The sequence below is a fragment of the Rosa chinensis genome, chromosome 2 (assembly GCF_002994745.2).
Source record: "Rosa chinensis cultivar Old Blush chromosome 2, RchiOBHm-V2, whole genome shotgun sequence".
Classification (NCBI taxonomy): domain Eukaryota; kingdom Viridiplantae; phylum Streptophyta; class Magnoliopsida; order Rosales; family Rosaceae; genus Rosa; species Rosa chinensis.
The window spans coordinates 73,302,344-73,319,500 of NC_037089.1; the positions used below are offsets into that span (position 1 = coordinate 73,302,344).

A 17,157-nucleotide genomic window follows, 5' to 3' on the forward strand; every position below is an offset into this window, starting at 1 on the left:
ATAAGTAAGTGAAATGCACTTATAACTAAAGACGAATTTAGTTGAGTAACGTTAAAAAACTACTTAGATTTTGCAATTTCATAAATTATGACGAGATTTTTGTGTGAGTCAGTTAATTGATAGCTACAATTACAAAGCTCTCACAACCCCCGACCATTGACCATTGACCATTGACCATTGCACACCACTTTTGCTGCTTAGCACCAAACCCTAAAGAGGCAAATGTAGTCATGTAGAGCAACATTAGACAATAATCGATTAAGGAGTATGTAATGTTTTGAGTTATTGAAGTTATTAAGTTTAGCAAATCATAAAAGTACCAAGAAACCTTAAAATTTCTAAAAATAACTAAAAAGAAAATTTAAATATTTTATACAAAAAGTTCCATGACTCGTCCAAAGTCAACATCACCTTCTCTGGTCTGATTTGTTTTTAGCACAAGAAACACACCACACATGGTTTCAAATTACAAAATTACCCATATCACACTTTTACACACCAACGCGCAAAGCCGCGGAAAGGAAGAGAGACCCTGTTTGGTAATTTCGTACGGGACGGAAACGGAAACGGAAACGTGCTGTAAATTTGTCGCGTGGTTAGATGTGGGTCTGTCTGTTGGGTCAGCTTTGTCCGTATACGGTTTTTAAGTTATAACTGAACAGAAGCTCCCCCCGGTGGGACCCATCCCACGTTGATGACGTGGCGGCCTGAGATTCTTTCCCGGGTTTTTTTTTTATTATTCAGTTGGTTTTTTTGTTTTTTTTTTAATAATGTGCGGCAAAAGTTGGAAACGTTATTTGTCAGAAGTAGCTGTCGTGGGCCCCGCATTCTCAACTTCGTCACGAATAACGAGGACCTGGACCTGACTCAAAAATCGTAGCCGAGGATTTGGGTTTTGGCGCCTTCTGAAGCCTTAGTACGAAGCTAAGACCATGTTTGGCTGTCTACCTCGAGAAAAATAAAGATACTTTTATTTCATTTTGGATATTATAAATAAGGAATTTTTGTAAAAGAAGGGCAAAATTACGGCGAATATGAGCTAAGTATCTAGGCATTCATACTAATGCTAGGTGGTTCAAGTGGTAAGGAGGTTGTTCCCTTTAAGCAAGGTCTCGAGTTCAAGCCTTGTGAATGGAGCAGCCAGTATTAGGAGAGTTTCCCCACTAAATGGGGTCCGACCCTCCTCGAGATGAATTAGTCCTTACCTACTGGTGGGGGATACCTTGGTTTAACCAAAAAAAAGTATCTAGGCATTCATAATATATATTTTTTTTAAAAGATCTAATTGACTCTTCTCTATTAGTCCTTCGTATGCAGAAGAAATTAGCTGGTTGGAAGGCTAATACTCTTTTTGAGGGAGGTAAGCTTACCTTCCTTGAAGCAAATATTTATCGATTACTTAACCATGTCATTTCTTGTTTCAAGTGTTCTTCTAGGGCTACCTCTCGACTGAATACTGAAATGCCGAATTTTTTTTTTGTGTGGCTCTTTTACCAGCCATCCTCCAATTGCTTGGATTAGGTATGTACTCTTAGAGAATAGAGTGGTCTAACTAAGCTGGCATGGAAAGTTCTCACTTAACCAAGCAACTGTTGGGTTCGTACTATCAAACAAAAGTATCTTAGGTGTAAGAGCTTTTTCTTAACTATATTGAAAGCTCACCAGTCTCTTGCTTGTAAAAATATTCTGGATGTTCGCTCTCTTTTACAACAAGTTATGCATTGGATAGTTGATAATGGTCAACACATTAATTTATGGATTTTTAATTAGTGCTATCTTTGATGTGTCATTCTCTCTGTCTCTAGCAAGCTTGTAATCATTTGATTTTCCGTTCTAAATTTCCACTTCCTACTGAAGTTACTTATGGTGCGTCCAGTCTTTTCATATGTACTCTCAAGTTAATCCATCTATTCCTAGTCCTCAATCTGCAGGTTATGCTTGCATCAAATGGTATCCCCATCCCCTTTGGTCCTTGAAGCTAAATTTTGTTGGTTATATCCACCTCATGCATAAGGCAGATGCTAGTTTTGTTGTTCGAGACTCTAATAGCCAACCGTCCCCTAATTGCTATAAGTAAGAACCTTGGCTACATATGGATATTTTGTTAGCTGAAGCTCTAGAGCTTCAAAAGGGCTTGCCCCATCTTTCTCTCATGACCTCTCGGTCTTTAATTGTTGAAGGGGATTCCAAACTTCTTATTAATTGATGCTCTCAATAACTGTATCTCAACTCTTTGGAGAATCAAGTTTGTTGTTCAAGACATTAAGAAGCTGGCTTGGCATTTTGCTTCTATCTCCTCTTATCATATTTGGTGAGAAGCCAGTGTCTTAGTTGATAATCTAGCTAATTTCGATCACTCTTCTATCATGTAGCCAATTCTCACATCAGGCAATTGTTCATGGTGCGGTCAGGTCTTTTCATATGTACTCTCAAGCTAATTCATCTATTTAATTCTTAGTATATATATTTTTTTCATGAGAATTGTATTGAACAGTAAGATTAATGAAATTTAAAGTTAGATAAATTTCTCTATATATCAAAGGCAAGTGCCAAAGAAAAATATCCGACTTATGCGAGGAGTACATAATGGCTGCATATACATATATTCCGAATCTTCGCAAGAGTACAATATTCCACCTCTGCTATTCATAGTACTAGTACTAACTACTAAGAGCATCAAGCTCACATAATAGGGAGATAGTAAAACAAAATTTCGACTGTATATGGTCCAAAAGTAGACCTAATGTATTACATATGATCATTTGTACTTTAGCTAATTGCATAACTACAGTTGTCATATGATTAAAAACAGTGCGAACACCTCTCATAAGTTTAGCTTACCTAGGAAAAAAACTCAAAAAGGTAAGAAATCAAGAGATAAAATCATTAACATAAATTACTTTGATGGGCAATCTTCATTGGGAGAAGAATGCACATAGTGGTGGGTCTAAAATCCAACTGGATAAAGTGATTATGGAGCCTTACAAAATTTGCTGCTAATGCATGTGGGCCATAGAATATTGAAGCATTTCTTAGTTATGTACTTGGTAGTTTCTATCACTAGAAGTGAAAAAGAAAAGTAGGGTAGATAAAAAAATAGCGAAACATTTGATGCCATTATGTCAAAGTGGATTGAAGCATCTTGGCATGACATACTTTTATAAACATAAGATGTGGATGCTTCTTTGTGGCAACAAAAATATTTTGAATTTTCGCCTTATTCACTTATTACTTGTTCTTAAAAATGATTAAATAAACGCATTTGATGCAAAATTCAAAATAGCAATCAAGTCAAACACTACTGTTTTGAATCTAAATTTACTTTTGTTGCAAAAATACATTATAAGGAGAAAAAAGAAAGGTCAATCCTACAAATAACTAATGTCCCACTTGAAGGACAATAACGTGTTTGGTAAAATAAAAAGAGAGTACAAAAGCAGAAGCCCATTCATTCTAACTTTTGGAACAATTCATTTTTTTTACAGTGACACTTTTAGTTTTAAGTTAAGTTAATTACTCTGTCATTGTTTTCATTATTTTAAGTCTTTTTATAAATCTAATTAACCAAACACTCGGATGTTTTACTTAAATAATTTATTTTCACATTACGGCAGAAACCACCTTAAATTATAACCACAGTCGTAACAAACTAGCCCCACCAGATGGGGGAAGAATTTGAACAACATTTAAGTTGAAGTTGTTGATGACTTTAGTTGTTTTTTGGTGTGGTTGAGTTGTGTCTCAAATTTATGTCACATGATTATGTGGTAGACTCATTAAAAACACTTAATCAAGTAATATAATAACCTCTAATGATGGTCAAACTAATCATGGCTTTAATTCATTTCACTACTTTAAACTTGTGCATTCTCATAATGAAATCATATTCCATTTATTTAACATATGGTGGGTAAGGTATATAGCCGACACACATTTTAATAGATGCCCACATCATTAGTTTATCTCCTTCCAAACAAACCACTGTGGCAGGTTAAGAATCTTCACACACTAGTACACCGTGCATGGTGTACCCATTCATTTAATCGTTATCCGAGTAATTCCCGATCTTTTGAACTATGCGTGGAAGGGGAAGCCTCTGCTGCAAAACCCTCTTCTTCTTCTTCTTCTCTCTCTCTGTTTTTATGTTTCCTAACTATAGACCCTTCCAGATTTTTAATCTCACTTAGAAGTAAGTAAGTACACCTGACTGCAGCAGAAACTTCTTTAAACACAGAATGGTGTAGTCTCTTTCAGCTCTTACAAAAAAGTGAAAGAAACTCAGAACTGAAAATTACAGGGAGATTAAAGATCAGGGTTTTAATAAAAATTGAAAATTGGAAAAGTTTAGGTCATAAAAATATGTAGGTTTGTTTGATATTTTTTGGGTAATTTTAATATTTGGTCTTGTCTGCTTTTGCTTAAACCTTCCCCAACTTTTTATTTGGTTTGGCAAATAAACCTCCCCCCCCCCCCCCACTTAGATGATGAGACAATGATGTGCCCAACTTCATATCAACATGCTGGACACCAAAACTGGGAAGAGAGAGAATAAGAGGGTGTGGGGTTTAATCAAGAAAAGGAAGAGGGGGCGGGACACATTATAATTTTCTTCTTTCTTCTTCTTTTCTCTCTCTCTCTCTCTCACTCTGATAATTGATTCCAGTTGGAATTTTATAGAAACCAACTCCAGTCCAATCAATTTTTTGGTGCAGGTCAGGGTGTCTTCTCTCTCTTCTTTCACTGTGGATGCTTCTTTTTGATTGCACAGGACTGTGGGTGGCGTAGAAAGAGCCAGATAAAGAAAAGACACCCATTTTTTTTTTTTTCCTTCTCTTATCTCATCCTTAATGATTTCTTCACAGGTCGCCCAAATAATTATCACAAGGGTTTGTTTCAGCTTATTGCCTGACATTATTGGTAGGTATCCTTGTTCAGTGTTGTACAGTAGAAAAGGTGTGGCTTTGATGAGTTTGAATGATTCACAGATGCAAAGAAATGCAATTGGTGTTCAAGTTTGAAGTGGGAAAAAACAGAGAAGGTTTGGAGGGTAAAAAGGAGTTGGACCACCTGGCTTTTCAGATTTGGTGGTCTAATTCAGTTGGGCCTCTTGAAACCTCAAGTGGGTTCCATCAGTTTCACTTGTTTGTCACAAAGCATTGATCTTTATGGGTTTGGTGTGCCACTTCTGGTGAAGATTTATCTGGGTTTTTAGCTTTGAGGAGTAGTTACATTGGTGTGCTTTAGTAGCATGTATCTGAATTGCAGGGTGTCTGGTTTTAATGGCAGACTACCTGCTAATTTCAAGTTAAACAAGGCAATGGAGCCCTTGGATGGGCCAAATTGTGTCAGTTATTCGAGAAGAAAGCTTCTACTTCTTGGGGTTTTAGGTTTTATTACAGTAGTGTGGTTTTTCCTGGGTTTCAATGAGGGACTTCTGGGGATGAAAGAGAAGACTCCAGAGATGTGTGGAGAGAAATCTCGAATCTTGCAGCAGCATTTCAATGTCAGCAAGAACCAGCTTCTGGCTTTAGCTTCCTTGTTCTCCGAATCAGATCAGGTGCCTCTAAAGAACTTGCATATCAAAGAGCTTAGATTCTGCCTTTTTCTTTTTATCTGTTTAGTTTGCAGCTTATATAGTGCATGCTTAAAGCAAGCGCCCGTTTAGAAATTCCTTAAAAATTGTAAACAGTATCATAAACTAAAACATAGTAGCTTCTTTCTACTGTTCTTCATGGTGTTCCTTTACAGAATTAGCTTCACACCTAGATTGTGATCTTCCAGTTGTATTCACTTTGATTTGGGAGTGAATTGGAATGTCCAGAAGACACGAGACTAATTTTGGAACTTGGTTTCCTCTTCTGGTTTTCGAACTTCCCATAGTTGATTGGGGTCATCCTTTTGATCAAAGGAGTTCTAGCTGTACTGGAACAATTCAGTATTCCTATTTTTTTCTTTGAACATACAATGAATTCCTGGTTTCTTGAAAACCTTAGGTTCTTACAGTACATGGATTTTATGCACTTCAATAAGTGCATGCATGTAGGATATATTCTAGCCAAATCCATAGGTTATGGAAAAGTAAATAATACCAAACAATTGTGTATCAACTTCGGTAATAGGGAGGGCAAAAATACCCAATTGGCACCCACCTCATCTTACCTCCCTCCTCCCTCTCTTCCTCTCCTAGGTGAGGAGACAGGAGAGGTCGAGGGTGGCTAGTAGGTACCCAGCTGGGAATTTTTGCAATCCCTACAAATTTCCTATATGGCATTGTGCTGTGATGCTGTAGTTCTATTCTTCTAGCAATTGTATGACCTAAATTGTGAGTTTGATCAATTGCAATGAAATGGTGGCACTTTAAGCAATCATATGCTAGTAGGCTCCTGAGTCTGTCTCTTTGTATCAAGAGATACGAACTGCATGGTTACAGTAAAATGTGTATTGAAGCTTTTGCATGCATGTTGCCCTTTTTTCAGTTATACTCACTAGTCTCTGTGTGCATTGCAGATAGCATCCCTTGAATGTAACAAAGAAACAGGACATGGGATGCTTTTAACTGATGGCATTTCCTGTGCTTTGAAGGCAGTATGTTCAGATGAGAAAGAATTTCAAAAGCATCATAAATGGGTGGCAGAATATGTTGAAGCCAAGGACCAATGCCTGGTTCAAGATGAAAACATCCCCAGGAGGCTTGACCTATCAGTGCTACAGGAAAAGTCCTTGGCACACATTCCGCAGTCTACAGTATCTGCTAATAGAATTTGTCAAAAGGTAGAACTTTGATGCTGGGAGCAACTCAGATTCCAAATCTTTCCGTACAGTACTTGCATGCGGCTGAGTGCTGACTATGTTATGTGAACCATGAGCAACCCCTCTTGAACCATGATAGAAAAAGAAACAAAATTGTTAACCAGGTTCAACCTGTTAGTCTAGTTTAGTTTTTTACATTGAAGAAAAGCTAAATTTTTATGAAGATAAGGAGATTCTGCACCAACTATAATACTATCTTAAGGGGACACAATGGAATGTAGAAAATAACAGCAATACTGAACAAATGGAAAAAGAAAAGCATAAAATGAGATTTGAAGATCTAAATGGAATCTCATGGGCACTTTTGTATGTTCTTTCTCTCATGATTGCATATCTTCTTTCCAACTTGAGTTATAGCTATGATATCTTGCATGGACCATGCATCTAATATGGAATATGTTTCCATGTGTGAAAAAGTGGATGAGGGATTGTTTATATGTGTATAAACTCTTTAGTATAAATGATTTTACTTGTCTTATCTGGAAAGAACAAATATTGAACTAATCAGAGTTCTTTTCTTCTTGTTTTTGCTTTTATTAGGACAATTTGGGATCAGGGGCAAAGGTAGAGTGCACAAAAGTGGATTCTCAGATTTTATGTTGTTTGATAAAGGGTTGTTCGTGGGTTTTTGTTGGAATGATTTTGTTCTACCAATTGTCTGGTTTTTCTTTGAAATTATGGAGGAACCAGAAGCAGAAGCTGGTTCATGAGTGCCCATGCCAACAGAAATTGGTTCAAGAGCAGCCATTGGGTCGTAAGAAGCAGCCAGAGAAACAGCAACAACAAGTCCACAGTCCTCCTAAGGTTGCTTGCACGTGGAGGAAGAAACTCCTAATCGTATTTGTCTTATTTGGAGTTATTACGTCAATTTGGTTATTTTTCCACTTGAATGAAAGAGATTTTGTGTGGAGAGAAGAAACACTTTCCAACATGTGTGATGAACGAGCCCGGATGTTGCAAGATCAGTTCAATGTGAGCCTGAACCATGTTCATGCTTTAGCTATTCTCGTCTCCACCTTTCACCATGGAAAGCATCCTTCTGCCATTGATCAGGTATGTCCCACACCTACCTTAAGGATATTTTTAGGTTATTGGATTATGCTTTCTCAAATCATCGACCAGAACAATAGAATATTTATTGGCACATTTCACTTGCATCCAGATCGCATTGATTGTGAATCAAAACCAGTGTTTTGATAAAGCCCATGTTCATAGAAATAAGCATATCATGACCTGTGTTGCAAGTGAGTTATAGACTCACAAAGTATAATTTTGCAAGTCTTCAAGCACTGCTTCTTCTCTAGGATAGGTAAATAAACTTTTGAGCAATGCAGTAAATTAATGTAAACCTTGTTATTCTCTGTGATCTCAAACATACATGGTTTTGTACACACGTGTGTATGAAAGAGTTTTACATCGGACAATACTGTATTAGTTAAGCAGCACTTGAACGGAATATCATACCGTGGTTCTTACCCTTTTGTGGTTATCCGTGGTTGAAATGTAAAGAATTTGAGAGTAAAGAGAATGGGGTGGTATTTGTCCCATTGGCTTCACCCAGCTTATTAGCTGCTGTTCAAGTTTTAGACTTTCAAGGAGAATTAGGAAGAAAGCAAAAATCCAATAACTTTACTCCTTTGCGGTGCTATGTAGTCGTGAACGAAGATTAACTTCTTCTTCTTCTTCTTTTTATTTTTTTTATTTTTTCCATTCAACAGAAAACATTTGGTGAATATACAGAGAGAACAGCTTTTGAGAGACCACTTACTAGTGGTGTTGCTTATGCTTTAAAAGTTACTCATGCTGAGAGGGAACAATTCGAGAAGGAACATGGATGGACAATAAAGAAAATGGAAACTGAGGACCAGACTCTTGTCCAAGATTTTCTTCCAGAAAGCTTGGATCCTGCCCCTATTCAAGATGAATATGCGCCTGTGATATTTTCTCAAGAAACTGTCTCCCATATTGTCTCGATTGACATGATGTCGGGAAAGGTTTGCCTTTTTTTCTTTGGACACACTCTGATCTGCTTTGATGAACTGTTTTTATTTTTATTTTTCCTTTTTTGAGCCCCTTCTACTGTACCCCGGGGGAAGTCCTGTGTATGCCCATTCAAAATTAAAACTGTATTGGACCAAATCTTCTCTAGATCAGAATCTGCATATATTATATTTAGTTGTTAGTTATGGCTTGGTGTTTCTGTAGATAAGAATACAATGTGTACCGCTAATGGGATGTTGTACTGATTGGGCTGTGTGAGTTTGAAGACTATGTTGTCTAACAAACAGGATCAACGGTATGTTGATTCTTTTGGTTTGGCATGGTGATATGGTTTTTAAAAGACCTATTTTTGGTTCTTGTGTCGGCCTTTTAATTAGGAAGTGTATGTACGTTCTACCAGTTGAGACTCATAGTCCATGGTGTCATCAAATTTTGAGAATATGTTTGTGTAACATTTTCTGTTACAAATATTTTAGTGATCTGCATCTACAATCACTTTTTTGCAAAACAATGTGTAAACATTTTCTTTTACAAATATTTTAGTGATTTGTGTTTACAATCACTTTTTTGCAAAAGGATATTCTACTTTCCATTAACCATTCTTGCAAGCTGATCTTAAAAATTATTAAACAATATAGGATGACCGCGAGAACATCTTGCGAGCAAGGTCAACAGGAAAGGGAGTACTGACTTCCCCTTTTAAGCTATTGAAATCCAATCACTTGGGAGTTGTTCTTACATTTGCTGTGTATAATATGGACTTGCCTCCAGATGCCACATCAGAGCAACGAGTTCAAGCGACTGTGGGGTAGTTTTGCAACCATTTTTTTTAAATCCTTAATTTTTTTATATTATTTTTTCATGCCTGTGACCTGTGTATCTTCTTCTTCTTCTTTTTTTCTGCTTAATAATAGCTATAATTCTTTATCACAGGTATCTAGGTGCATCTTACGATGTCCCATCACTGGTGGAGAAGCTCCTGCACCAACTTGCCAGCAAGCAAACAATTGTTGTGAATGTTTATGATACAACTAATGCATCTTCTCTGATCAACATGTATGGAACTGATGTTATTGATACTGGGCTGTTGCACATTAGCAGCCTTGATTTTGGTGATCCACAACGCAGACATGAAATGCACTGCAGGTTAGATATGATACATCATCAAGTTTATATATCAGCCTAAATACGTGGAATTGTATATTTTTTTTCTCCAATAAAAAACAGTTACTGTACCTTCTGATTGCAGGTTTAAGCATAAACCTCCTTTTCCTTGGACAGCAGTAAGTGCGGCAGTGGGAGTCCTAGTCATTACCTTGCTAGTTGGTCATATTTTTCATGCGGCCATAAGCCGAATAGCAAAGGTAGAGGCAGACTATTGTGTGATGGAACAACTCAAAGTTCGTGCAGAAGCTGCAGATGTGGCCAAATCACAGGTACAATTTATTCCTGTGTCGTTTGGCAATAAAAATTTCTCATTCAGGATATATTTTTGATTGATCGTACAGTTATTTGTCATTGATTGTACAGTTATTTGTCAATAACACAATATTTCTGTATGATCGTGTTGCCTAACTTCTCTCTACTGCAGTTCCTTGCAACTGTTTCCCATGAAATCCGGACACCAATGAATGGTGTTTTAGGTAAGTGAAACTCTTTGTGAGACAGTTACTATTTAGCAAAACTGGCAAGATTACATTGTTTGATGATTCTTCCAATCAAAATCCAGGTATGCTGCAAATGCTGATGGACACAAATCTTGATGCCAACCAACAGGATTATGCTGAGACTGCGCATGCTAGTGGAAGAGATCTCATATCGCTGATAAATGAGGTTCTTGATCAGGCCAAAATAGAATCAGGCCGGCTGGAACTTGAAACTGTACCTTTTGATCTTCGTTCGGTGCTTGATAATGTTCTATCACTTTTCTCAGGAAAAACTAATGAGAAAGGGATTGAGGTAAAAAAAATCTTAGTATGGCATTCTTAGTTGATTCTTGCTGTTGTTAATATCAGTTCTTACAAAGTTAGTGTTTTGGTTTTGTTTTGGGTGAGAAAAGTTGGCTGTCTATGTCTCCAATATGGTCCCTGAAGTTGTCATCGGAGACCCAGGACGCCTTCGGCAGATTATTACAAACCTTGTTGGGAATTCAATCAAGGTTAGATATCGTTCCTAATATTTGTTTGGCGATAACTTTCCTTTTTTCTATCCTTATTTGAAATGAAGAGATTCAAAGTCCTAATTGAAAGGATGTTGAAGGTATAAATACCATTTAATTTGCAGTTGAGATGATTTACGGTTTATGATATGTGCAGTATTGTTCCCAATTTCAGACATGTTACACGTTTCATAAATTGAATTGCTGTGCTAATTGTTTGTTTGTTTGAACTGTAGTTCACCCATGACAAAGGACATATATTTGTCTCGGTGCATCTGGCGGATGAAGTGAAGGGTCCACCTGATTTTATGGATGAAGTTCTAAGACAAGGCTTGAATTTAGTTGGAGACCTCTCAAACAAAACTTATACATTGAGTGGCTTTCCTGTGGTTGATAGATGGAAAAGTTGGGAACGTTTTAAAGCATTAAGCAGCACAACAATGGAGGAACCTGATATGATAAAATTAATTGTAACAGTTGAGGATACAGGTGTAGGAATTCCACTAGATGCACAAAGTCGCATCTTCACGCCTTTTATGCAGGCGGATAGTTCCACTTCTAGAACTTATGGTGGTACTGGAATAGGATTGAGCATTAGCAAACGTTTGGTCGATCTCATGTGTGGGGAGATAGGGTTTGTGAGTGAACCTGGCATTGGCAGTACCTTTTCATTTACTGGGTCGTTTCTGAGAGGGAAGACAAGTTCTCTAGATATGAAGTGGCCTCAGTATGAACCAGCTGTCTCAGAATTTCGAGGACTGAGAGCACTGGTAATAGATAAGAGAATCACCCGAACTGAAGTCACAAGATATCATATGCAGAGGTTGGGAATATCGGCGGATATTGCTTCCAGTCTTGAATCAGCATGCTCTTATCTATCTAGTACGAGCAAGACAAGGTAAGTTTTACCTTTCCCAGTATAATTTATTCTTATAGAAAGTTCCATATCCTTCACCCCTAAAAGGAAAAAGAAAATTCATATCCTGAAACAAATCATTGCACATGGAAATTTTTAACATTCTATAGCATTTTATTATGATAAATATGAATTGCTTTCTGATATGATTACCATTCACAAAATAATGTGGACTGGGGAATTTTTTGATTAAGAAGGGAATCATCAAACCCCTGGACACTTGTTTTTTACAACTTTACTTTTCCTTGACTTTAAACTAAAGGGCTGGAAAGAAATGTAGGACAATCTTACTGCTACTAACTGATTTTCTTGACCCTGCCCTAAAAGGAGGGAAACTGATTAATATGATCAGTTGGAATATAGAAGAATAAAGAAAAAGTGATTTGGTATATGAAATTTATTTGTCAGCGCATCCATCAATATGACTGGAGAAAAAAGAACAAAACCATTATTTTCTTTTCAAAAGTTTGATAAAGAAAAGTAGTAATTAACTTAAATTGTATGAAGCTTCTACAAGTTACTATTCAACTTCCGTTTGATTTTGCTAATGCACTGTGAACTATCCTGCATGCAGCCTATCCACATGTTTGGCCATGGTTCTTATCGACAAAGATGTTTGGGATAAAGAAACTGGTGTTACGTTCCATCAGTCGGTTAAAGAGCACAGGCAAAACAGCAGCGTGGAGTCTCCCGTGAACTTTCCAAAGATATTTCTCCTGGCTACCTCCATTAGCTCTACTGAACGTAATGAACTAAAATCTTCTGGTCTTGTAGATAATGTATTGATGAAGCCTCTTCGGTTAAGTGTCTTAATTGCCTGCTTCCAAGAGGCCCTTGTAAGTGGTAAAACGAGGCTTGTGAACATAAAAAAACCAACTCTTGGAAAGTTACTACGAGGCAGGAAGATTTTGGTAGTGGATGATAATGCAGTCAACAGAAGAGTTGCAGAAGGTGCTTTAAAGAAATATGGAGCAATTGTCACCTGTGTTGATAGTGGGAAGACTGCTTTAGACATGCTTAAGCCACCACACAACTTTGACGCTTGCTTTATGGACCTCCAAATGCCAGAAATGGACGGGTAATCAATCTGCTAGCTCTCCATTCTCTAATCTGTGTTAAAAATTTTAATACAAAAGAAAAGTGTACATATATTGGGAAAGGTGACTACCTTGCTTGGGCAGCTTATATAAAACTTGATTGCAGCCTCAGTTGGAGTCATTAAGGCCAAATTTCATACTGTGCCTAATGACTTAGTAACACAACCTCTTGTTTCCTGGTTGATATGCGTATGTCTTATTTCCTCAAGTTTAGCAAGTGTGGAGGTCTGGGGTTTTATATCATCATACTATCTTGTTCACTTTAAGGGAAAGTTAGGCAGAACTAAAGATTAATATTTAGGCATTGTGCATCTGTTCATAGCAGATTTCTCCCATAGAATATTCCCCCATTTAGAGTACTGATTGCACTTTTAATATTATCTATATCACAGATTCGAAGCAACTCGTCGAATTCGCTGTCTGGAGAGTGAGGTTAATGAGAAAATTGCATCTGGGGAAGCACCAATCGAGATGTTTGGCAATGTGGAGAATTGGCACACACCAATATTAGCTATGACGGCTGATGTGATTCAGGCTTCAAATGAAGAATGCATGAATTGTGGGATGGATGGCTATGTGTCAAAGCCATTTGAAGAAGAACAATTATATACAGCAGTAGCTAAATTCTTCGAGTCTGGTTAATAGAGGGACTACTATGAATGTGGATTTATGAATGTGGTTTTCCTGGCAGTCCAACCTGATCTGTTTTATTTTGGATCGATGCCCAGAGTGGATCATGGGCTCTCCAAGTAAAACTAGGCACACTGCCATGACCTGGTTGAGAGAAATTCTATCCACATTTTACATTTCCTTTGAATATGGTAAGCATCACTTTCCTCTAGGCATGTTTTGCATGTAAGCATCAAATGCGTAGATTATGCATCATGGATTGTGACAATGACTTTTTATATTAAAATTCTCATTGCAACAGAAGGAAACATTTATGCAATTCATGCATTTCAGAATATGATAGTACCTACACTCATTTTTCAACTATTTAGAAAAATTGCTTAATTATCCCTCATTTTGTTTTTCCAGGAGTACTGAGCATCTGGCCACTAGCAATGCATTTGTGTGTGCATATATACGGGGAGACTGGCTAGTTTATGGTCATTTTTTATGATCATCTGCAAAGGAAAGGAGATATTATGGCGGTTTCTGTACATACTCCTCTTCTGTTTGTTTGTAGATTAGTGATTTTTTTTTTCCTGTGTCCATTGAACACAGATGTAAAATTGTTGTAATGCCAATCATACCATTCTTTAACTCTGATGAGATGAAAGATCTTTCATCTTCTCCGGCAAATAAACTGAATTATTCATTTCGTTACAGTTGTTGATGGTTGCTTTGACGTAATGAGGGAGAGACTGAATAAGATAAGGAAGAACTTTTTGTAACCCTGTGTCTACAAAGTACAGCGAATGTGACACATCTGTATATTATAGTGAATAAAGAATTTCTTGCGCAATTGCAATTGTCACAAACCTTTTGCCTATTCCCTTTGTTTTGTTGCTCTCCTCACCACGTACCCTGCTTTTTATTCCTAGAAAATGGGTCACATTTTGACTGACTGGGTGTACTGGATTTGTTCTGTGCAAATAGCTTGTGCTGGGTTTGCTATTAGTGCTTCTACCTCACCTAATTTTCTGAAATACAGTAGGGCGTTGCACTCAAAACTTCAAAGAGAGTAAAATATGTTGGCCACGATCAGTTGCATTACATAAATACACAGCACGCAGTCATGCACCAGAAAAGTTCTTAATTCTTGCAGATGGTTATACAGATTAAAACTTTTTAAGTGAAACTTAATCAATTTATTTTACTGCACTACCCACTATTTAGTATATTCAACTCCATCAATGTATGTCCGCCAAGAAAGAAACTTGAAGGTGTGGTAACTTATTAAAAGAGATCAAAGAATTAAAGCACTAGTTTAATATAATATTAGAGGTATCTCTAGCTATTACACTTCCATTTGGATATAAATAGGTCATCCAAGTTTTAGTTTTTTAGATCTCTCTCTCAAACACACAACAATTCTACTATGCTGATAAGGATAACACTTGCTCTGCTCTTTCTCTCGCTAGTTCCACTCAAATCAGGTAAAACTTACCATACCCTTTTGAGTTTCATGTCCATATATATATAAGCTCAAAGCCTCATGGAAAATTTAGGCACGCTATCTAGTATGTTATACTTTTTCAAGCATAGTCTTCTAATGTGTGTGCGCTCCTGCATTGCAATTTGCAGTGGATGCAGATTATGAGCAATGGTGTATCGCCGACGAACAAACCCCGGATGATGAGTTGCAGGCAGCAATAGATTGGGCTTGTAGTGGAGGTGGAGGTGCAGATTGTAGCAAGATTCAGATGAACCAACCTTGCTTTTACCCAAACACTCTTAAAGACCATGCTTCCTATGCCTTCAACAACTACTTCCAGAAGTTCAAACACAAAGGTGGATCTTGCTACTTCAAGGCAGCTGCCATGATTACAGAACTTGATCCTAGTAAGCACTTAAACTTAGTTAACCTTTTGCTTTGGACAATGCATATAATCACATGGTGTGGAGTCAAGATAGGGCAATGTCCATGTGCCTAGATAGAAACTGTATGAGATTTGGATCTATCATATGATCGAAGCTCAAGAGTTACTAAATTTCTTCACCAAATGATGCGACAATACTTACTCTTCGTATCCAAATAGCTTTACAATGCATATTGGCACATTATTTGGTGAACAAATTTAGAGTTGGGATCTCTTGAATAAGAAATGGAGCAGCTTTCACCAGTTGGGTTTGAGTTGGCTCATCAAGAAAACGAATCTGGGTTAATTTTAGCTGCACACACCAGTGGTTTACCTTTGATTACGCCAAAAAGGATATATATAAAACAAAAAGGGACCATAATGTGGGATCTACTCAAACTTGTTTGCTTATGTTGTACACAACAATAACAGCACATGTACACTCACATGCATAGTACAATGTAGAAAAAAAGATTGTTGCGAAGAACATTTTTTCGGGTTCAAGGCCAAAATGTCACCTGGAAGTCACATGAATTGATATTACCTCCATCAACTTTAAATAGATTATCTTCAAATGAAGAGCGTAATTATTATTATTATTATTTTTCTTCAAGTTAAACTAGCTAAGGAGTTGGAAAAAGTAAGGGCGGGGCTTGCTTATGACCCAAGTCGTTTTAGTTCATACTCGTGCCCCGTGCTTAGACAGTAGATTGAATGGAATTGGATGAAATGAGGAAGAGGAGGGGAATTGGCTATAATACAAGGTTGGAGAAAATTGACGATTTTCAAAATGTTTGGCTGCAGGTCATGGCCCTTGCAAGTATGACTATTTTCCCTGATGCAAAGGAAATGGAAGATTTGCTCATGATCAAAATCCTAATAAAGTTTGTAGTAGCATAGTTGGCTGTTGCAGCAGGATAAGAAAGATTGGATTTTTCTGGTGTTCGCTTTTTCTTTATTGTAAGCTTGGTGCACAATCTACCAAAAGGAAGGTGTCAAATTATTCTGATCTCTCTTTTTTCTATATGCCTTCAACGGCACACTGTAATGGTAATATCTATTTGAAGAACAATGATTACTAACACTCATTTAGTACATTGAATCCCAATTGCAAAACTTGAATGAATATATGGTACTTCATGAATGAATATGATGATCCCATTTCATTTCAATCTGCTTAGATCTCTGTGAAACTTTGGATTCTCAGAGGATGAGCTTCTGTGAATTACTGATTTCTTTTGTGGGCGTTTGGGGCTTAACTTGTCAGGACTTTGGTTCTTATAATTTAATTCCATTCTGGCCTTTTAGGGGATTTGCTAGTTGGGTGGGCTGAAGAGTCGTTTAGTATTCTCGTTAAAAACCAGTTTTGAGATGATAGAAGCATTTCGGCTATACTCATACATTTCAAACATAGGTTTTTATTTTTATTTTTTTTAGTAGAAGAAGGCCGGTCAGCCTTCATTGAGCAAGCAGTACAATAATAACTCGTTCCGAAAAGGCCGTCACAAAGAGTTATTACTCAGAGTACACATTCAAGCACACCCCTAAACATGGTACACTACAGTGACTACACAACACACTCCTAGCACACACATCTTTTGGATTAAGCTCAAACAATAAAACCTACAAGCCCCAAAAGAAGTTTCTGGT

The 17,157-nt window shown here is 37.2% G+C and overlaps 2 protein-coding genes across 2 annotated transcripts; both read left to right on the forward strand.

The window, feature by feature from the left end:
- The first annotated feature begins 4,510 nt into the window (after window positions 1–4,510).
- LOC112186581 (histidine kinase 2) lies at window positions 4,511–14,341 on the forward strand. The gene is made up of 16 exons (XM_024325047.2): window positions 4,511–4,712; window positions 4,863–4,917; window positions 4,986–5,557; window positions 6,508–6,771; window positions 7,351–7,863; window positions 8,529–8,804; window positions 9,450–9,619; window positions 9,745–9,957; window positions 10,061–10,247; window positions 10,403–10,454; window positions 10,541–10,770; window positions 10,871–10,969; window positions 11,206–11,867; window positions 12,460–12,963; window positions 13,375–13,803; window positions 14,021–14,341. The coding sequence occupies exons 3-15, from the start codon at window positions 5,249–5,251 to the stop codon at window positions 13,622–13,624; spliced, it is 3,729 nt and encodes a 1,242-aa protein (XP_024180815.1). The 5' UTR covers window positions 4,511–4,712; window positions 4,863–4,917; window positions 4,986–5,248; the 3' UTR covers window positions 13,625–13,803; window positions 14,021–14,341.
- A 605-nt stretch (window positions 14,342–14,946) lies between these two features.
- Window positions 14,947–16,623, forward strand: LOC112190347 (glucan endo-1,3-beta-glucosidase 1). The gene is made up of 3 exons (XM_024329783.2): window positions 14,947–15,084; window positions 15,233–15,490; window positions 16,312–16,623. The coding sequence occupies exons 1-3, from the start codon at window positions 15,027–15,029 to the stop codon at window positions 16,344–16,346; spliced, it is 351 nt and encodes a 116-aa protein (XP_024185551.1). The 5' UTR covers window positions 14,947–15,026; the 3' UTR covers window positions 16,347–16,623.
- Window positions 16,624–17,157: the final 534 nt, after the last annotated feature.

What these genes read in the sequence shown, in the direction of transcription:
- LOC112186581 (XM_024325047.2), top strand. Translation starts at nt 5,249, where the DNA reads ATGTATCTGAATTGCAGGGTGTCTGGTTTTAATGGCAGACTACCTGCT. An exon ending in TGTTCTCCGAATCAGATCAG is followed by an intron (nt 5,558 to 6,507) that starts GTGCCTCTAAAG and finishes TGTGCATTGCAG; the next exon opens with ATAGCATCCCTTGAATGTAA. An exon ending in TTGACATGATGTCGGGAAAG is followed by an intron (nt 8,805 to 9,449) that starts GTTTGCCTTTTT and finishes TAAACAATATAG; the next exon opens with GATGACCGCGAGAACATCTT.
- LOC112190347 (XM_024329783.2), top strand. Translation starts at nt 15,027, where the DNA reads ATGCTGATAAGGATAACACTTGCTCTGCTCTTTCTCTCGCTAGTTCCA. An exon ending in GCTAGTTCCACTCAAATCAG is followed by an intron (nt 15,085 to 15,232) that starts GTAAAACTTACC and finishes TGCAATTTGCAG; the next exon opens with TGGATGCAGATTATGAGCAA. An exon ending in GATTACAGAACTTGATCCTA is followed by an intron (nt 15,491 to 16,311) that starts GTAAGCACTTAA and finishes GTTTGGCTGCAG; the next exon opens with GTCATGGCCCTTGCAAGTAT.